Source organism: Rhopalosiphum padi, chromosome 1 (genome assembly GCF_020882245.1).
Source record: "Rhopalosiphum padi isolate XX-2018 chromosome 1, ASM2088224v1, whole genome shotgun sequence".
Lineage (NCBI taxonomy): Eukaryota > Metazoa > Arthropoda > Insecta > Hemiptera > Aphididae > Rhopalosiphum > Rhopalosiphum padi.
Window position 1 is genome coordinate 28,801,981 of NC_083597.1, and position 19,827 is coordinate 28,821,807.

General features: G+C 26.4%; 3 protein-coding genes across 3 annotated transcripts; 1 reads left to right on the top strand and 2 right to left on the bottom strand.

The window, feature by feature from the left end:
* Nucleotides 1–3,781: 3,781 nt before the first annotated feature.
* On the bottom strand, nt 3,782–6,447 carry LOC132922698 (protein max). The gene is made up of 2 exons (XM_060986383.1): nt 6,254–6,447; nt 3,782–5,373 (listed from the first exon to the last, which is right to left on the bottom strand). Exon 2 carries the CDS (start codon nt 5,331–5,333, stop codon nt 4,908–4,910), a length of 426 nt encoding a protein of 141 aa, XP_060842366.1. The 5' UTR covers nt 5,334–5,373; nt 6,254–6,447; the 3' UTR covers nt 3,782–4,907.
* A 165-nt stretch (nt 6,448–6,612) lies between these two features.
* LOC132922538 (kinesin-like protein KIF23) lies at nt 6,613–12,699 on the top strand. Its single transcript, XM_060986145.1, has 15 exons — nt 6,613–6,809; nt 7,875–8,429; nt 8,502–8,654; nt 8,721–8,913; nt 9,045–9,183; nt 9,241–9,449; nt 9,513–9,617; nt 9,679–9,779; nt 9,844–9,983; nt 10,068–10,171; nt 10,240–10,344; nt 10,594–10,740; nt 11,435–11,614; nt 11,682–11,933; nt 12,004–12,699. The coding sequence occupies exons 2-15, from the start codon at nt 7,876–7,878 to the stop codon at nt 12,214–12,216; spliced, it is 2,595 nt and encodes an 864-aa protein (XP_060842128.1). The 5' UTR covers nt 6,613–6,809; nt 7,875; the 3' UTR covers nt 12,217–12,699.
* Nucleotides 12,700–12,949: 250 nt separating this feature from the next.
* Nucleotides 12,950–19,541, bottom strand: LOC132922623 (BTB/POZ domain-containing protein 7). The gene is made up of 11 exons (XM_060986269.1): nt 19,342–19,541; nt 18,572–18,736; nt 17,706–18,491; nt 17,494–17,629; nt 17,265–17,428; nt 16,970–17,196; nt 16,591–16,910; nt 15,991–16,153; nt 15,748–15,926; nt 15,465–15,683; nt 12,950–15,402 (listed from the first exon to the last, which is right to left on the bottom strand). The coding sequence occupies exons 2-11, from the start codon at nt 18,718–18,720 to the stop codon at nt 15,205–15,207; spliced, it is 2,541 nt and encodes an 846-aa protein (XP_060842252.1). The 5' UTR covers nt 18,721–18,736; nt 19,342–19,541; the 3' UTR covers nt 12,950–15,204.
* Nucleotides 19,542–19,827: the final 286 nt, after the last annotated feature.

Sequence of the window (19,827 nt, forward strand, 5' to 3'; positions counted from 1 at the left end):
TCCACTTCACTTATAAAAGTATTAAATGCTTAAAAACAATTAATTACTGGTTCAATATTCAATATTTGCACAACATTTTCACATCATTTCCTTTAAAATATGTTTTCATTTTAAAAATTTGATTATTAGTAAAAAAAATACTACGACCGGTATACGCTGTACACTGTTTTAAAAAATAACAGAAATATGCTTAAGAGATGATGATAGAAAAAAAAACAAATGTACCTACTTAAACTTAACGTTTTTGCCAATAATCGCTAGTTCACAAAAGTTCTCTCTCTATATAATTTATTATTATTTCAAATACCTAATAATGTGGTACAAAAATATAACATTCCAACTAAAACTTAGAACTTATTACGGAGTGTGTACCTAGCTAAAAAAAAAATAACAATTTGAAAATTTACAAATAAATTATCTAGAATAAAATTCAATTTCCTTAAAAATTTAGAATACCTACTGTAAATGTTTACGATTGTTTCCCCCATCTGATCGTCAATTATTACAAATATATATATATATATATATACTTTGAATGTTATAAAATATGAATAAACGGTCTTAACCCATTTACAAAATGTGATTTAAACGTCCTAAATAGAATTTTGACTAATTTTATTATTCTTATTGTTATAAAATTGAAAGTTTTATGTGTTTTTTAATATAAAAATTATCATTATATTAATTATTAACAGTAACATTTAAGTAATATTATTTTGTTTAATTATTTTTAATATTGTGATATATACGCCAAAGCATTATTACTATACATTATACAATATATATTATGCATATAATATTGTTTGTTAAACTTATACATATTCTACCATGGTTAAAGGCGAATTTACATTGCTATAGATATTTATTATTGTTTTAAAATAAAATGCTTTCTATATTAAACCATAATAGGTAGGTACATTATATTATAGTCAATAAAATTATGCTCCTTACTGTGATGTGTAAAATTAACCTAAGTGCACCGACATTAGTATATAATAATCTTATTTTATATTATTATAAATTATATAATAGAGATATTAATACATTTATTTATAATTATATTCCTAGATAATATATGGGTACCTCGTACCTAATACGTATATCATGTATGTGCGTTAGATTTCACGATACAGCGTGTTATCTTTTTACTTGTAATCGCTTCAGATATTATAGTTTTGATAAAAAGTGTAATGTTATATATGAGTTTAATAGATGCACATTATTATATAAAGTGCTATACAAGTTATACAACACTAGTTTACAGTGAATTCGCCAATAACCATGTGCAACTTAATACATATCAAGTCCCTCGTAAACATATCAATAATGGAATTTAAATTGTTTTTATTCTTTGAAATAACTTAATTACCTATAATATTGATACTGATAAATATTATAAATCGTATCATTATATTTAAAGTATTTATTAGGTATTTATGTATTATTGTATGTACTAAATAAAAAATGATAATAAATATTCAAACTATAACCGTGTATTGTTTTTTTATATATACTTATTGTTCAACGGTAACTGTGTATCTAATGTATTTACTATTTATTGCATTTTCAGTTATGCTACAGTGCAGATTTATTAGTAGATTGGTAACTATACATAAATACTAAATAGTGAATTTTACAGGCTTCAAAATCGTTATTCGTTCAGACAATTTATAATTTATTCACTCTTATACATGTATATAGATACGTGTTTCAGAGATGATGAGTGGAACTATGAAGGAGGCTATATAAATATAATGATCCAATAATTTTTTGATTCCTTAAAATAAACTATTTTTCTTTCTAATTAAAGCAAAATATGAAACCTTTGAAAATAAGTGTTTAATTCGAATAGCGTCAAATGAACAATGAACGCGTGGAGGGGTAAGCTGCTAATTAAATTATTTGTTAGATACATATTATATGTTATTATACTATAACATTTGTAAAATTAAAATTCATTATTGTATTGTGGGCAGGGCTTTTCACTCGAATTAATCGGAACTTGAAAAACATCCTAAAAAAAAAACCCCTTAGTAATCCAGCACTCGAAATCCATATAATTTTTCCCAATCCGAGAACTGGTGACTAGTGTTATGTCATTTCGTATATATTTTTCAGTTTTATAACTATAACTGCTATTTTAATACCAAATAATTATATAATCAATTTAACTATAAAAATAAAATATTCTCCTAATCAACAGGGACATATTTAAAATTAAATAGGAAATAAAAATACATTAATAATATAAATATACATTATTAATTAATACAAAAGTCTATAAGGATAAAATGTGTATTAATTATATAATTGTGTTAGTAAAATTCTAGATTTGAAATGATTGTCTATAGTAGGAATATCCAGGATAATTGTTTGAAGGTCAAAAAATGTTAATGTTTCATGTGCTCAAGCGACTAAGATTTTAAATTGTAAATTATTAATTTGTATTATATAACTCATGATTGGAGAGAGCATATATATTAGATAGGTACACTACTAATGATTAGTAGTAGCCACAATTTTTGTGGTAACAGCAAGTGAGCGTCTCAAATTATGTTGGCCATAGCCTACAAGATCCCCAAGGTAAGAAAATATTCATCACGCCCGCCACCAGGTCGGTATATAATATTATATTATAACTTATAAGTTAGAACAGGTAACAGCATCGATTGACAACGTCAAGTCCCTAAAAGAATTTAGACGACAGGCATGTTAACACGAAAATACGAATTTCTTCGGTATTCGCATCACCATATCGACTGATTCAACTGTTGTCTGTTAGAGTGTTAGATGACTGACGACAGTCGACAACACTACACTACTACAGTAGTACAGCTTACACTTCTACAGCAGTGTAGTACTGTAGTTACAAGTTAAGAAAAAGCATCTATCATTCAAAAGTAATTGCCGCCATTTTTCTGTCTTTATTAAAAAATGAAATTAATAAAGATAAAAAAAAAGATATAGCGTTTAAAACACCCACTGTAATTGCATAAATAAATGTTTTGAATAAATAGAAATTATTGTATTAATTAATAATTATACTTGTCTTTGTTGTCTTATCGGTTACCTACACTTAAACACAATTTATATTTCAATGTCTTTTCATCATAATAGACATAATAGGTACTTACCATCCGCGGCTCCAACACAATCACTTCGATGTATTGATCGATTTAAACATTTTCCACTTTATATTTGTTAGTAAAGTTGTTCTTAATTGTTATCATTTGGCAAGTAAAATTATAAATTTAAAAAAGTCCATCATGTCCATATTGCACTCGACTTTTTTTTAAATATTCAAGTTTTAAAATTTTAATATTATGTATTACAACAATCATATGGAAAATTTGAAATTCAATACATACATAATTCAAATTATTGAAAAAATTTTAAAAGAAAATCCAAAACGTGTAAATTTTAGTACACAAATCAAGTATTTATTAAAATACTATTAAAAAGACTTATGTTGAAAGTACTTAAAACTATAATCAATATTCAAATAAGTTTTTAAATACTTTTATCAAATACTTAACAATGATAAACCCATAATTAGCATAAATAGATCTTACTCTATTTATACTAGATAGACATATAGACTATACATTTAGTTTATAGGTTATGTCTACAACTACAAGACTATAGGGCACATTGTGGTAATGATGGCAATAATTATTATTGCAATAATCCTCGAAGATTAATATGCAAATTATTATGTTAAAAATATAATAATAACTGGATGATCAAAATTTAGTAAAAAAAAAATAGAAAACAAGGAATGTATAAAATGTATCATCAATATTTTACTGCTTTAGCATGTGATTACAATTGTTTTAAATATTAAGGTATTACTACATGACATTATATAATATGATTTTATGAAACTATATTATGCTACGTTAAATATATTGAATGTTTATTTTATATTTTATAACAATTGTCAAATGAAATATATTCATCAAAACATTAGTTTGAACCAACTACTTAAAAATTATATTTTAGATTTATGATTTGTACAAGGTTAATATCAAATATTGATGTAATCATAAATGTGATACAATTTTAAAACAAAAATAATAACTAACAACCTAAAAATATATTATATTATAATACATAATATAAAAGCTTAGATATAATTAAAAATAACAATGGACAAAAAAATGTTTAATCTACAGTTCAAGTATTTTGTAATTATAAGTATGCAAAACAATTGAAAACATTGAATAGCAACTTTTTATGTATAAAAAATAATAACGAAACTAACTACTTATCAATTTATAAAGACATTTTAATTTATCAAAAACAAAAATTATACCAATTTTATTTAATAAATTAAAATTTAAGCATTATTATAATATATTTTAAATATTTGGTTGACTTACCATGCAATGCAAATAGTAACAATTTATATGAAATAAATTCATACCTAATCTAAAAATCTATATTGAATTTAGTAGAAAATTATGAAATTTTGAGTAACGAATAATAACTGAAAGTGTATATTTCAAATCCAATTTCAGTTTTAATTTTATTTTATTCAACACTCATAATAAGTGTATTGTCAAATTAAGAATATACATTAGGTACAGTGCATATTGGTAATTTATTAAATATAGGTACATCTTATTTAGCAATTTTCTTTGAAGTGTATTAAAGTAAAACCACAATATTAATTGTGGCAATCAAATCAATTTATAAATAATAATTTTTTATTTTGTTCACAATAATCTGTAAATATTTTTAAGACGATGTTTCATATAAAAAATATATAACAAACAAACCTAATCTCATGATTTTCCTTAAAATTTTAATTTTAAAATTTGTACCAAATAAGATACTATTTAAATATTTACCTACCTCATACATAATAAATACATACATAATTAGACATTAGTAGACATTTAAATCTAATAACCAAACTTTTGTTTTTTTAGTCTTCTTTTAGATTTTTGAAGTTCTCCATCTGATACATCAGAATTTTCTGATCCTGATACATCTAAAGCTAATTCACTAGACTCCATAGCATAATTGCCAGTAGCCTTAGCTCTTTCTAACGTCCTTATCTGAGATTCCAAAATATTATTCTGCCGCTTGAGATCATCAATGTCTTGTTGGTGGGAAACATTTTTGCGTCTCATGAATTGTATGTAATCAGCTGCTTTTTTTAAAATCTGGGCACGACTAGCAACTTTTTCGCCTTGTAGTGATGGAACTGAATCTCTGAGACTTGTAAAGCTGTCTTTAATATGGTCACGTCTTTTGCGTTCCAATGCATTATGGTGTGCACGCTTTTCTGCAGTCTCCAACTCAATATCTCGGTCATCATCACTCATCTTGACTCTAAGTATTCAAATTACTCTTTTAGAGCAAAATCTAAAAATAAATCAAATCCTAATTATTAAAGAAATATGAAAAAGAATTAATAAATAGTTACTTATCATCATTTAATAGATCAATTCTTAATACTCCATGATTATTTTATGGGAAAAAGTTAAATATTTTATCATACATGCATACAAGAACTTATTAAATAATATAACTAAAGATAAACATACAATCATTGTTTTATAATGTCAGAAAACATTAAAACAAAAATATATTATTGTATTATTAATAAAATAATATTATAGTAATGCTATGATCAATGAAATCTAAAAATAACTTTATTTAGTGATCATTACTTATCAGTTATTATGTATCTTCATTATAATAACATGTAAACTGAATAGATAATAATAGTTATTTGATTATACCTACCCTGCAATATTGAATACTGCTAACAAGATTTATATTATACAATATACATATTTAATACAAGTTATTGTTTATTTTTCTTTCTAATCGCATATGAATAAAGCGTAAAACGAGATGTATACAGACAAATATTATTACAAGACACAGTATGTTTGAAAAATAATCGGGTAATCAAAACATTTATAATTCATCAACACAAACATGTATAAATCGTATGATTAAGTATATTGTCGTTTTTATATAGTTCTCTGCTATATCAGCAAAAGATAAGATCGTCTTTGGCGCTCACAACTGCTCAGGGGATTTTAGACAATAAAACACTAATATAGGTCAAAATTCTATTTTCTACAAGCGAAAAACCATTACGACAATAAAAAAGATTTAACAATTCTATGGCACGGTTAAGTATCAAGACCCTAGCGTATGTGTCTTTCGATTGTCATTGGCATTGAAACATGCAAGTACACAATGAATGAAAAAAAATGTATCAAACACTTACATCAGTATTGTCTCCGACGAGGCCTTTTCGGTCAAACTACACTTTTCGTCCGGTGTACAACTGTGTAGTCAGCTGTTACGTTATTCGAAAGATTGTGCGAAACAAATAAAAATAGTTAAATTTATTCGATTTTAAGTTGTAAATAAAATAAAATACCAAAAAATATCGCATTTAATTTTAATCAACAAACAATGTTCTTATCATCATACAAAAGAGCAACCCGATTACCGCATTGTGTATCAACATCTCACCGGGCTGACCACATTGGCGGTGTACTTAGTGTGTTTCGGTATTTTTGTTTTTTGTTTTCGACTCGTTGTCACCACTGACCCAGTAGGAAATGCGAACAATGCCAACCGCTATAGGCGCAGAAGGCTGAATCGTTCAAGCCCGTCAAAATATTAAATAATACGATTTAACGGTCGTTACTCGTTTCTTATGATATATTGATATCTCATACTTTCATTTCTGCATATTAATTATTAACTGTTTCGTCTCATTTTTACTTAATACTTATTATTTTTCAAATGTCAATTAGTTTATGAACAAAACAAATGTAAGTAAACAACGATTAAATAATTTGATTTGAACATTTTATACAAGTTCGATTATGATACTAAAATATCTGTCTTCTACTTAGTGTTCAGTCACCTACATACATATTTTTTGTCATAGAAATAGTTTGTATGTAGATACTTAGTAAATAGATAAATATAAAATATCTATCCTTTGTTATATTTCAATTAATACAGCGTTTTTAATAATTATTGTTGATTACTTTGGCCTAAATGTTTATGCAAATGCATACTCTACTACACTTAGAATAATTCTAATTAATATGAAAACTTTTTGTAATAAATCAACTCTATAATTAACATTCTTTTTACTTATTTGAATAAAAATTTAAACAAGTTATATAATTTTAGGTAATTGCATTGAAGTAGCATTTATTATCAATACCTATTAGATAAAATAATTTAAATTACATATTTAATTGTAACCTAATTTTTAAACTAAGCTTGAATGATCATCTAAAATAATATATTCTTATTTGAGTACTTTGTATAGTAATAAATTAATTTTATAATATGATTTTTTTTATAAGTCATTTATAATCTTTTTAGGGAAAAATAAGCAAATAATATATTCGATTTATAGCGATAGTGAAACTTTTGTAAATGATTAATTACAAAAATTTAGTTCATTAACAAGATCTATAAATACTTAACAAAAACTATTTGAAAACATACGAAAATATCTAATAGTTCAATGAAAGTGCTTTTTTCATTTTCAATGCATATTGTAAGTTTATTGGATCATATATATGCATATAAATATTAACTAATTATTTTTCAAGTATTTTATACATATTTTTCAAATTGTGTATGTATATTCTACAATATTTATAAATACAAATTCTAACCCTTTTGATTACCAATACTTCCACTTAATATCTAAATGTATGATTTCATTTTTTCTGATGTTAAACTATTAGTACCTATAAGTACCTACCAATAAAATAGTAAATTAGTAAAATTATTAAAGTTTATTGCTGGATACAAGCTTTTATTTACAATATATGAACAATTCCAACTTAATTTGTTGATGTATATTTAAATAGAATGAAGAGAGTTGGGAACCAACCAGCAAAAATTCAGAAAAAGTATCGAGCAGAAGATGACGCAAAAGATCCTATTCAAGTTTATTGTCGAATTCGCCCCGTTCAGTCTAATTTAGAATCATCATGTATCAAAGTTGTATCCGACACTGAAATACAAATATATTGCTCGCCAGATGAGAGAGGAATATCTAGGGAAGGACAATTCAGTTACAAAAAAATATTCACTGAATATGAGACCCAAGAAGTGGTCTTTCAAGACTTGGGATTGCCACTAATTGAACAACTTTTAACTGGAAAAAGTAGTTTAATATTTGCATATGGAATATCAGGTAGTGGCAAATCGTATACAATGACTGGTAATCAGGAAGATGGCGGTATCGTTGGAAGATGCTTCGATGTAATATTCAACTCTATTCAAAATTACCAAGCTAGAAGGTTTACTTTTAAACCTGACAAGCTTAATGGATTTGATGTATATAGTATGGAAGATGCCTTGTTTTTTAAATCTGAGGATTTCAAAAATAATGTTAAAAACCCTTCTAAAACATCAAAAAAGTAAGAATTAATAAATTTGTTTTTCATCCTAATAAAATTATTTAATGTGTTTATGAATTTAAATATTTCTAGGAAAGATGGAGATACAGATCGTATACCATTTAATTATAAAATTATGGATATAGAACAAGATGTAGCATATTCAGTCTTTATAAGCTATGTAGAAATATATCATAATTATGTGTATGATCTTTTAGAAGATGTATCTGATGGAGAAATAAGACGGTAAATAAATAATATATTTTATATTAATATTAATATTTAATTTTAAATTATATGATTGTTTAATAGAAACAGTAAAATAATAAGGGAAGATTCTAATGGAAATATGTATGTGCATGGAGTAAATGAACAAGAAGTATTTAACGCAGATGAAGCTTTTGAATGGTTGAGAAAAGGTCAGTTAAGAAAGCGTACTGCACCAACATTTTTGAACATGGACTCCAGTCGTAGTCATACAGTTTTTACTATAAGAGTTGTGCAAGTGAGTTATTACTATAAATATAAAATGGTCAAATATTTTGTAAGACATTTGAAAAATTTAATTCCAAAAATGTTATGTATGTACTTTTATATCATTATTGTAATTTATAATATATATAAATGTTATAATAGGCACCTTTGGATACTGATGGTGTAAGTATAATTCAAGATAAGAAGTATACTGTTGTGAGTCAGTTGTCACTAGTAGATTTAGCTGGTAGTGAACGAGCTGGGAAAGCAAAGACCACTGGACAAAGACTTCAAGAAGCTGGTTAGATTTTTTTAATTATTTTTTTTGATACATAATTATTATTATACATTTTTACAGGAGAAATAAATAAGTCACTGTCAAATTTGAAACAATGTCTTAAAATATTATACGAAAATCAATCTTCTAGCAATTTAAGGAATATTGCTGAAAAAATACCTTACAGAACATCACGTCTTACCCATCTGTTCAAAAGTTTCTTTGAAGGTTCTGGTTCGATTAGAATGCTAATTTGTGTTAACCCTATGTCTGAATATACGGAGCTTTTGGTAAATAAAAACTAAAATAATTTAATTTAATATATATTTAAATATTTTGTTATAAACATGCAGCCTGTACTTCAATTCGGTGAAATGTCTGGAAGTGTTCAAGTAAAAAGAACAACTCCATTGCGTATGGATATAGGTTTAACTCCAGGAAGAAGAAAAGTTATTGATGTATGTGTTAATATTTAATATTAATTCTAAGATATTTGTTCTTATATAAGCACAATTTTAGATTCAATCATTAAATCGCATTCCATGTGTAATTGAGGAAGGTACTAAATTTCCACAAGACAATAAAATAAATTATGAATCAAAAGAAAATTGTTTTGGAAGGTAATTTTACTTAATTACAATTATTATATGTATATAAAAGATAATAACAATATATATTTTACAGTTATTTAAATTTGGGGCCTCCTTTGCCGGATTTAGAAGTAGATGATTTATTAGATGATGAGAAGAGACAGCAATTAATTACTGCTCTTGATCAAAGAATAAAAAAAAAGGAAGAACTTCGTGAATTGTTGATTACTCAGAGTATAAATTGATAATACATTTTTAATAATAATAATAAAAAAAAAAAAAAGAAGCAAAATAACATTAATTACTTTCTTTTAACAGGTAATGACATACGATCGCAAATAGTAGTTTTAGAAAGCAATTTTGCGGGTGCTAAACAAGAAATAAATTCATTGCAAATTCTGAGAGACCAAGATACTAATAAAGTATTAATAATCAAATGCATTATTAATATTGATAATTATTACTAATAATTTGTTTAATATTTTATTAGGTTAAGCAATATCAAAATAAATCATTTTTATTAGAAAATGAATTGGCCTCGTTAAAAAGAAAATTAGAGTTTATGGATAATGAAAATAAAAGATTAAAATCAGATGTAAGTAACAAAATACATAAATATTTTTATTTACCTAACGTATTGACTGTAGAGATAAAATTGAATCTGGTCTTGCTTTGTTTTATCCTCATACTTTTACCTGCCCATATTGTATTCATAGACTATGTCCAGGATTAAAAATATATTTATTGCTCCATAATACAAACTAAAAAAGATGTATGCCTACAGTCAAAATGTTATTAGTTTATTGATTATATCAGTTAATTTTCTTACCTTTTTGAATTATAGTTAAATGCAAAAGACAACATGTTAAATCAAGTTTCAGTAGATAAAGATCTGTTAAAACAAAAATACAATACAAAAATTGTTAAAAAACAAGAACAGTTATCTAGAGAATTCAAAGATAAATGGAAAGTTCAAGAAAATGAGTTTGAGGTGTGTATAATATTTTTTATTAAGGTTTTTATATATATAATTGTAAATCATCTAGTTTCTTATTATTATTCCAACATCCTTGTACAAAATGTTATATTATGTGTATCAAAAGACATATAGTATGTGTCAAAGCCCGTTATTAAAAGATAATAATTAAGGCAATTATTAGTTATGTTATTAGCATCCACATAAATACACAATTTGCTCAAAAGTAAAATTATACTATTTCAACCATCAAAACATACACCTTATTGAAGTTAGATTTTGATTCTAGTCAAGTTGTATTGAACTAATTCTTTAAATAACTCCTAAAAAAATAGAACTTTTAAAATCTGTCATAAATCACAATGTGAACTGTCTAAAATCTTCATATTTCATTCATAATATAGCTATACTTTGTCCTACAATACAAAACATGACGATTCTGATCATCTTTATGCCACACTGTGCCATGATGAAATCAATCATAATATGACAGAGTCTTAAATAAGGATATACAGAATAATCAATTTTTGACTAATTGGACATAGTATATTTATTTTGGTAAGGCGTAGAAGTTTTTCCTGTTAGGCAAGTTTATTTACTAAAAATATATTGGATCCTACTTTCTCAATTACAATAATACAATAAGATCTCACTCCAAAAATAATTTTAATTTTAAAGTCAATTTTTGTTGTATATATATGATAAACAGGCAAAATTACAAGATAAAAAACGCAAATTAAGACATATCAAAAATATTGTGGAAAGCACAGAAAATATTCCTGGCCATTTCTCCAGGCGTATTGTAAAAAGAACTCTGTCTGACGAAAGCTTAAACAAAATAGAACCAGTTGTGAATAATGGTAAACCCTCAGAGTCAAAACAAAACGAGGTAACTAAATTATTTTAAATATTATCACACAGAATTATCCTTGTAAAACATTGTAATTAACATTTAGCCATCACAAGCAACACTAAGATATTTACGTTCAAGACGATCTAAATCGTGTGACCCTCATGAACGTTGGATCGAACACAAACCACCAGTGCCTATTCCTTTACAAACTGTCATGCAACCCAAATTAAAGAAGCGCAAATCCATTACCAAATTAACAGATGCCAAAACAGTATCGAATAATGGCGCATCAAAATATTGTTTATTGACACAAGGATCGGATGAACAAGGCATTCCAGAAGCTAAACTATATAAAGTACTTTATATCTACTTTAATAATAACTATTATCAACAAAACTTGTATTAATTGATTTATAATTTGTTAGGCCGATATTATACAAACCATGGGTGGAGGTGCGCAGGTTGTGTTCAATGATGTCGAAACACTAAAACAGGATTCACCACTAGGTGGGTCTCCTGTTAAAAACCGTATCCAGGCTTACAATAATGAAGTAAAGGCTCATAGAGGTAGTCCAGAAGATATACAATCAAAATGTTATGGAATACAAGGAGGCTATACTCCAACATCTAGAAAATGATATATTAAAATATAAACGTTATCCATTTTAAATTTAAGGAGAATTGGCTAACGTATGTGATATCAATCTTAAATTACTTTTATTTTTATTATTATATATATACACAAATATAGATTGTACATAATTTTACTTACCAAAAACTTGGGAATTTATGTTACTTACGATTTGTAAACAGAACAGAAAAAGAGATCAATCTAACTATTTGACAGTGTAAGTAATTGGTTCAATGAAAAATAGCATCTCTATCACAACTGTTTTAATACTACGTCATTATGAGTGTAGTCTACTTTTTTACAATTGAATGTTAACCTTTTATTCACTACAAAATCAATTGTTTTTTTTTTTACATTTTTGTACTATAAGTTTTTTTTTATATTATATAATTTTATAATTATTATTTATAACTAAATTTTGCCTGCAGAAATGTAGTGACAAGATGAAAAATATTCTTATAATATATTATACTTAATTTTGTGTTTTAAATGAGTATTTCACAATCTAGTTGGTATTATTATTTTCAAGTTCAAATTAAAATAAGAAATATATTTTTAATTTTCAAAATCAATGACTTATTTGGATCATCTTATCAAGGAAGTTGAGAGAGCTAATATAGCTACAAATGTATTTTCTAATATTTCCTGTATGTTACAAATTAGATAAAATGTTCATAAGGATATAAATTTCTTGTATTCATTAGTACTGAATTACAAAATGTGATAAAGGACCAACAGCATTTTAAACTCAATTTTATGTATATGTATTTTAATCACAAAAACAAATTTATTGTAGCTAACATCAAAATATCGACAGAACAGATTTGTACAGTACACGATAATGATATTGTTGTTTCGATTGGTATATAATACACAATTTTAACTTAACCTAGTCCTAAAGAATTTTTTATCATCATCCATTTATATTTTAGAACTATTATTAAAAGAAAATGTATACCATATTCAAATAAGTTAAATTAAGTACAATAATAATGATAAAAAAAAAAAAACAAAATGGTTCTATTAACAATATAAAGTTTTCTTCCATATACACCGTACAATAATGAAAATGATAAAAATTAAATGCTACCATAATTTGAAATATATACATTTTTATATAATATATATATAACAAACCCATAGTTGTACAACTATGGTAACACCGTGTAAAGGAATAAATTAACAATAGATATCGTAAGCTAATAATAATATAATGTAAAGCCAGTTTTCATAGAAAACAGACAAGACTAGAATCACAGACGGGCAAGGAAAATCAAATAATATCTAAGGTATACACAGAAAATTAATAAGTACACATATAATAATATTGTATAGCTAATTTAATATTCTTAACTTAATTTTGTTAAATATCTTGTAATATTTTTTATTTATTTTTTGATAAGACGGGTTGTTTGGTCCCTAAGCATTAAAACAATTAGATAAAATCAATTAATTTTTTTTTTTTTGTTATTTACTTTACATGTAACGGTCAGTTTGTTTTGAGCGCAAGTGTATTACACATTATTTTCTAGGATAATTGAAAAAATAAGATGGATTCATGTTTGTATGTGTTCATATTTTTAGAACAAAAAATTGGTAAAGGTATACCTTTGGTTAATAAAATGACTATTATTAGAAATAGAAATTAATAAGAAATATGTAATATGTAATATATATACAGTTATTGTTTTGGATGAACGTCCCCCTTTTGGTCACAAAACACAAGTTTGGTTTTAAATCAATTTATTTTTTTTTTTTTTTTTTTTTTTTTAATTCGGATTCCTTTACATACCGCTGTAACTTTAATTTTAGGAATGATTTTCCAAATTAATACCACCTTAATTACAATTTCAAAAAAAAAAAGAAAAAAATACATTGATTTTGGTGCATACAATGCATATTATGTTATTGACACTTATTAGGATGTTATTTTAAAACTGTATATATACAAAAATATTTAAATTTCAGAATTTTCAATCAGGTACAATATAGAAAAAGAAAAAAATGGATACAAATAATTGTTAATAAATAATTTAGCTATTAGTTAATAAATTTAAATATATATATCAATGCCAGTATTATTGCAACATTCCCAACAACTTTTAATCAAATACTCTTTCTTTAGAGTGTGCGAAAACTAAGAAAATAAAATTGATTTTAAAACGATTTGTGTACTAGGCAGCTGGCAAGAATATAATCGCGGACGGAACAAGCGTCGCATTCATATTTTAATACATATAGTAATATATTTACAATACACTAAAATATGTGTCATAATTGAAAGAGATAAAGAATACTAAAAATGGACAAAGATCATTTGACTTGCATAAGCAACTAACAAAAATATATAACATGAAAAAAAACAATAAGATATTAATTAACGACAGTAAAGAAGAATTTGTACCACTAACAATGGGTACAAAATAAAATATAATAAATCTATGCACTTAAATGAAGAAAAACATAGAAATACAATTCAGTAGAAAAGCAGAAGAAACATATATGCAACATATGAACACAATAAAAGCTTTATAGTCTAAAGAATTAAAACGAATGAGAAGAAATTAAAGAAATAGATAGAAACTTAAGTTTTTCAGTCAACTGATTTTTAAACACATAACATAATAATTAAAACATTATTAATGAAAAATGGTAATAATAGCAATAGCACTCAATCAATATCTATGCTGCTCATGTTTAAGAAGAATACTATTAAGATATATTTGAGCTTGATAAAATTTAAGAATCAGCAGCTAATAAAATGTATACATATGAAACTTAATGAGATATTATCAAATTATTGATTATAAAATAGCTCATACTATTTACAATCAAAGATAATTTTAACAGCAAATTTCTGAATTTCTCTGTAAAACTAATACTATAATACAATTGGTTTGAAATAGTTTGCTTCCCCCTCCCTTATTATTAGCTCACAGTAAAAATGAATTCTATAAACTATTAATCTTACAGATGAAATTACATTTAGAATAATCTAAATAAAATGTTTAGGAGGAGGAGGTGTTTTATATGGCGATTGATTGGGCGAACTATCGCCCAAGTCTAATCTCAACTCAACTTCAGGGCCAAGAATTGGACATATGTTTAACTGGTCCAAAGAAAGTGATACGGCTGCAACGTCAGGCATAATTATTTGCTCTCCTCGGCCATCAAAATCTTCATCGTCATCATACTATTAAATTGATTACCAAAAATAAGTGATAAAAAAAGAATTTATAAATGAAATTTACTTACTCTGATATTATTAGTGTATCGTAAAGATGAGGCCATATCGTTTACAACATATGGTCTATGTTGTTTTCTCAATTTCTGCTGTGCGTACACAGACGGTAAAGTGCTAGTTCCTAAACCTTTTCGTTTTTCTTTTCTTGTGCGACTACTTCGAGATCTTGTACTTTCTTTTGGTTTCTCATCAGGACCTCCACCACAGTAGCATACAGAACTGGCAGCTTTCTAATTATTAAATATTCATTAAAAAATGTTCTTTTTAATAATTAGATTAAAATATTGATAATACTTCTAAAAGATAAGCAACAGGGTCTGGTAAATTGAACTCTCGAACAACTCTTAATCTTATTTGATGATTGATTTCCTGTCGACTAGATAAAGGCAGTGATATTGCTCGTTGACAACCAGGGGCAGATCTTAGTTTCTGGTCACGTTTAACCATAGCATTCATGGTTGAAACATCTGGTGCTATATACAAATCCATAATTTTAGAAACAACTTGGTGGGTGAAAATAATATATTATTATTATACTTGGTATTGAAGCTGTTAAAACATCAAGAGATGAAAGGCCATATGATAATGGAGTTGGTTTTTCTTCAATCATGTATAAAGTGTCAGGTATACCATCAGGCATATATCTTGTTCGTCGTACAAGCTCTTCATCCTCTCTTAACATTTGATCTTCAAATAATGACTAAACCAAACACAAATTGAGTGTAATATATTAATATAAATATAAAATTATTTTACTTGTCACAAAAAGCTTATGAATTAATTTACATTTTATAAAGTTGCAAATTCTCAACATAATAAATAGACTATAATCACCTATCATTTCAGAAACTAATAATAATAATAATAATAATAATAGCTTATAATTATAAAATTACAAAAACAGAAATAAATCCATGTAAAAAAATGAAAATATCTTTAATTCTTAGACTTAATCTTAAGTTTAATCCAATTGAAATTTGAAATACTATTCTTTATTATTTATTATTATGGTATGAAAAATATTCAGTATGTTACTGATAAAAATTACTTTCAATATTGTTGTCTTTAATATTAATAATAAACAATACATATAATTGTAAATTAGCAAAACAAACCTTACTTATCTTAATAACTTACTTTAATTTCATCATAGTATGGAATAAATAATCTAGGTCTCACATAAAGCCCAGATGGATGTCTAATCCAAGCATTGATTCTGGACATATGATGAGATAATATTGGTGAATCATTACCAATCATATGGCTTGGAGGTGAACTCACTAAACCTCTTCTTATGGCTTGGGTCAAAGTCTCGTGTTCTGTGGGGATAACATGATCCATACGCACCAAAGGTAAGAGTTCAGATAATATTTCACGAAGTTCTACATCACTTAAATCTCGTTTCTTTACACCTTTTCGGCTAACAGAATGTGTAGTTTGACTAACTAAATTTGGTTCTAAAATCAATTAAAAAAATTATAAATCAATTATAAAGTTTAAAATTGAAATATAATACCTCTATCTTCCATACGTCTAATCAATTCATGTTCACCCCATTTGAGAACAGCTTGTAAAACTTCAAGTTCACTTGTTTGTAAGAAGTTACTTTTTAAACAGTCTATTAGATGAGGTTTGTCTAATTGGTACAAAACCGGACTATTAGCCACTTGAGAAAATTCTTCACGTAAAAAATGCTTAGCTTGGCGATGAACCCATGCTGACCCATGTGGCAAACTTCCCCATCTATTTATCATTTTTAATATTGTTAAATAATATATAAAATCAGCATCATAATATTTAAGTAAAATTACCTAAGTACTCCTGGAAGTGACTCTAGAGTAAGCCATTCTAGGATAAGATCCTCACAACCTTGAGATACTATTTCTAATTCTAGAAAACGACCAATCTGATACAATTCCATAGCTTCGTCCAGAGGACTTGGTCTAACACGTCCCGTATTAGTTAGAGCTTCAACCTAAAACAATAAATTGCCATAAGTATTCGTAGGTGTATAATAGTATGTTACTGCATTATATTTACTTCACTTAAACTGCCAGCAGACGAACCACATCCTGAACCTCTCAGTATCAGAGACAAATCAACTGTATCTAAATAAATTGCATGTAATAGTACTCTTGCATATCGTTTTGGAATAACTGATTCATCTAGCACTATCCTGAAATATTTTTAAAAATAAACAATATATAATAAGCAACTAATTGTTAATAAATATAAAATATCATTGTTAAAACCTTGTAGGAATGTGTAAAGCTCTTTCAGTATGTTCTTCACCAGATTTAGTCCTTCGTTGAATAAGATTCCTAAAAAATGGTGACCTAGCACTAAGAATAGATTTATGGCAAGGCAATTCCAGTTTGGGTTGAAAACCATATTCAGATCCAGTAGATTCTGGTCTTCGATCTGAATATCCTTCTGGGATAAATACAAGTGCAGCATCTGCATAGTCACCAGTTTCCAACAGGTATCTTAAATCATTTTCTAACACATTTGGTGTACCAAGTTCATCACCAAGTCTTCTTAATAATGCTAAATCAATATCTCCATCTCTTGGAGCTATATCGCCAGTATATAAAAACCGTAATAATGCTGAAAACATTTCTATATCTACACCAGGTGTTCTCAAATCTAAACAAATACGTGCCCCATAACCAGGACACCCCAAAAGCAATTCACGAAAATATGGACATCTAGCTGACAGTATTGCTCTGTGTACTGGGAAACAAACACCACGGAAAATGAGATCGACGTCTGTACAATACTTATGGTCATATAGAGTAGATAAATCTTGTTTAAATGTAGCAGCTGGAGGCCTCGCTAGTTCTGCTTGTACAGACAAATCTTTAAGGGCAGCTAATGCTTCATATTCTTCAAGTAAGGCAGTAACTTCAGCTGGTGACCAATCAGATATCAATTCTCTTATGACACGACCATGATTACACACCTTGGAATATCGACGACGCTTAATAAGCTTTTTTCGCAAAGTAGCAAAACCAGACATACGCATCTTACGTCTTTCCCTATATAGATATAAATACATAAAGAATTAATGTGAGTACTAAAAACAAATATATTATGAAAATAAATAAAATATACTTACTTAATAATAACTCCTGGATAATTTTGAACGTCTACATTTGGATATTCATTGGAAGAAACCCCGGCACCCATTCTGTCGTCTGGCCAAATCCTTTTCGTCATCCCATCATATGACCAGACACAAGGTAACAATGTGAAACATAAGTTCATCACATAGTTATTTTCTCTGAAATATAAAAGTTAATTTGAGAAAATAGCTAAAATAACAAAATGTTAGTTGAAGAAAGCTTTTGCACTGTTTATTTGTTATCTATTTTACCATAAATTAAACTCTATTAAACTTTTACATCAATAAAATGTTCAATAAAAATGACTAAAAGTTAATACTTAATCAGTTAAAAACATATTCTAAACTATAAATGAATTAATAAAAACATATTTACTTAGCTGTTCAAAACAATAGACTAGGTAGGTAATTATTAGAATGTATGGCTATAATTTACTCAATTATTTTAATTAACTGTATTATCAAAGTGTTATACTTCAAATAAAATCATAGATGAGTTATACATCGTATATATAAATGACAGATTAGGTTTACAAATTCAAATTCAAATTGGGTCAAGTCAATAAGTTATTGTATACAAGAAATCAGTATTCAGTAGTAACAATAACAAAAAGAAATCAAAAAATTATGATAGGTGTATTATTTTAGTTCAACACATTGAATTAATGTGAAAAATACACAAAAAAACGAAACAAATATGTAGTCAAAAAGTGCTTCTTGAGCAGGTTGTTTTTGGGTGTCCAAGAAAAAAATTAGCCACTTACATTAAATAACCCTTTCATGACCTGCATTCGTGGAATCATCGAGACGAATTGACTGGTTTGAATACTTTGTAATAACAAATCTTCAGAAAAGATAACTTTCTGGATGAAATTTTAAATCGGAACTAAATTTGTATTTTGTAATAGAAATAATTGAGATCTAAATACAAATTTTGCTTAGCTGAGAATATTTTGTTCTATTGATAAAAAAAAAAACATCAACACGCCTACAAAAATGGTTAGAAAGTCTTTGGAAATTAATTTCCTAGTGAGAACACAAAATAATTACAACTACCTACGAAAAGGAAATTATGTTGATTATTCAAAAATTAATAATTTCACAATTTATAAGTGTTGACAGTATTGTTGTCTACAATTTGGTTTTATTTTAATTTAATTTACCAATAACAATTAATTATTGTTTTTTATAATTTATTTAATCACAGAAATTCTGTGACAGAATCATGATTCGTATTCGCTTTGGAAATT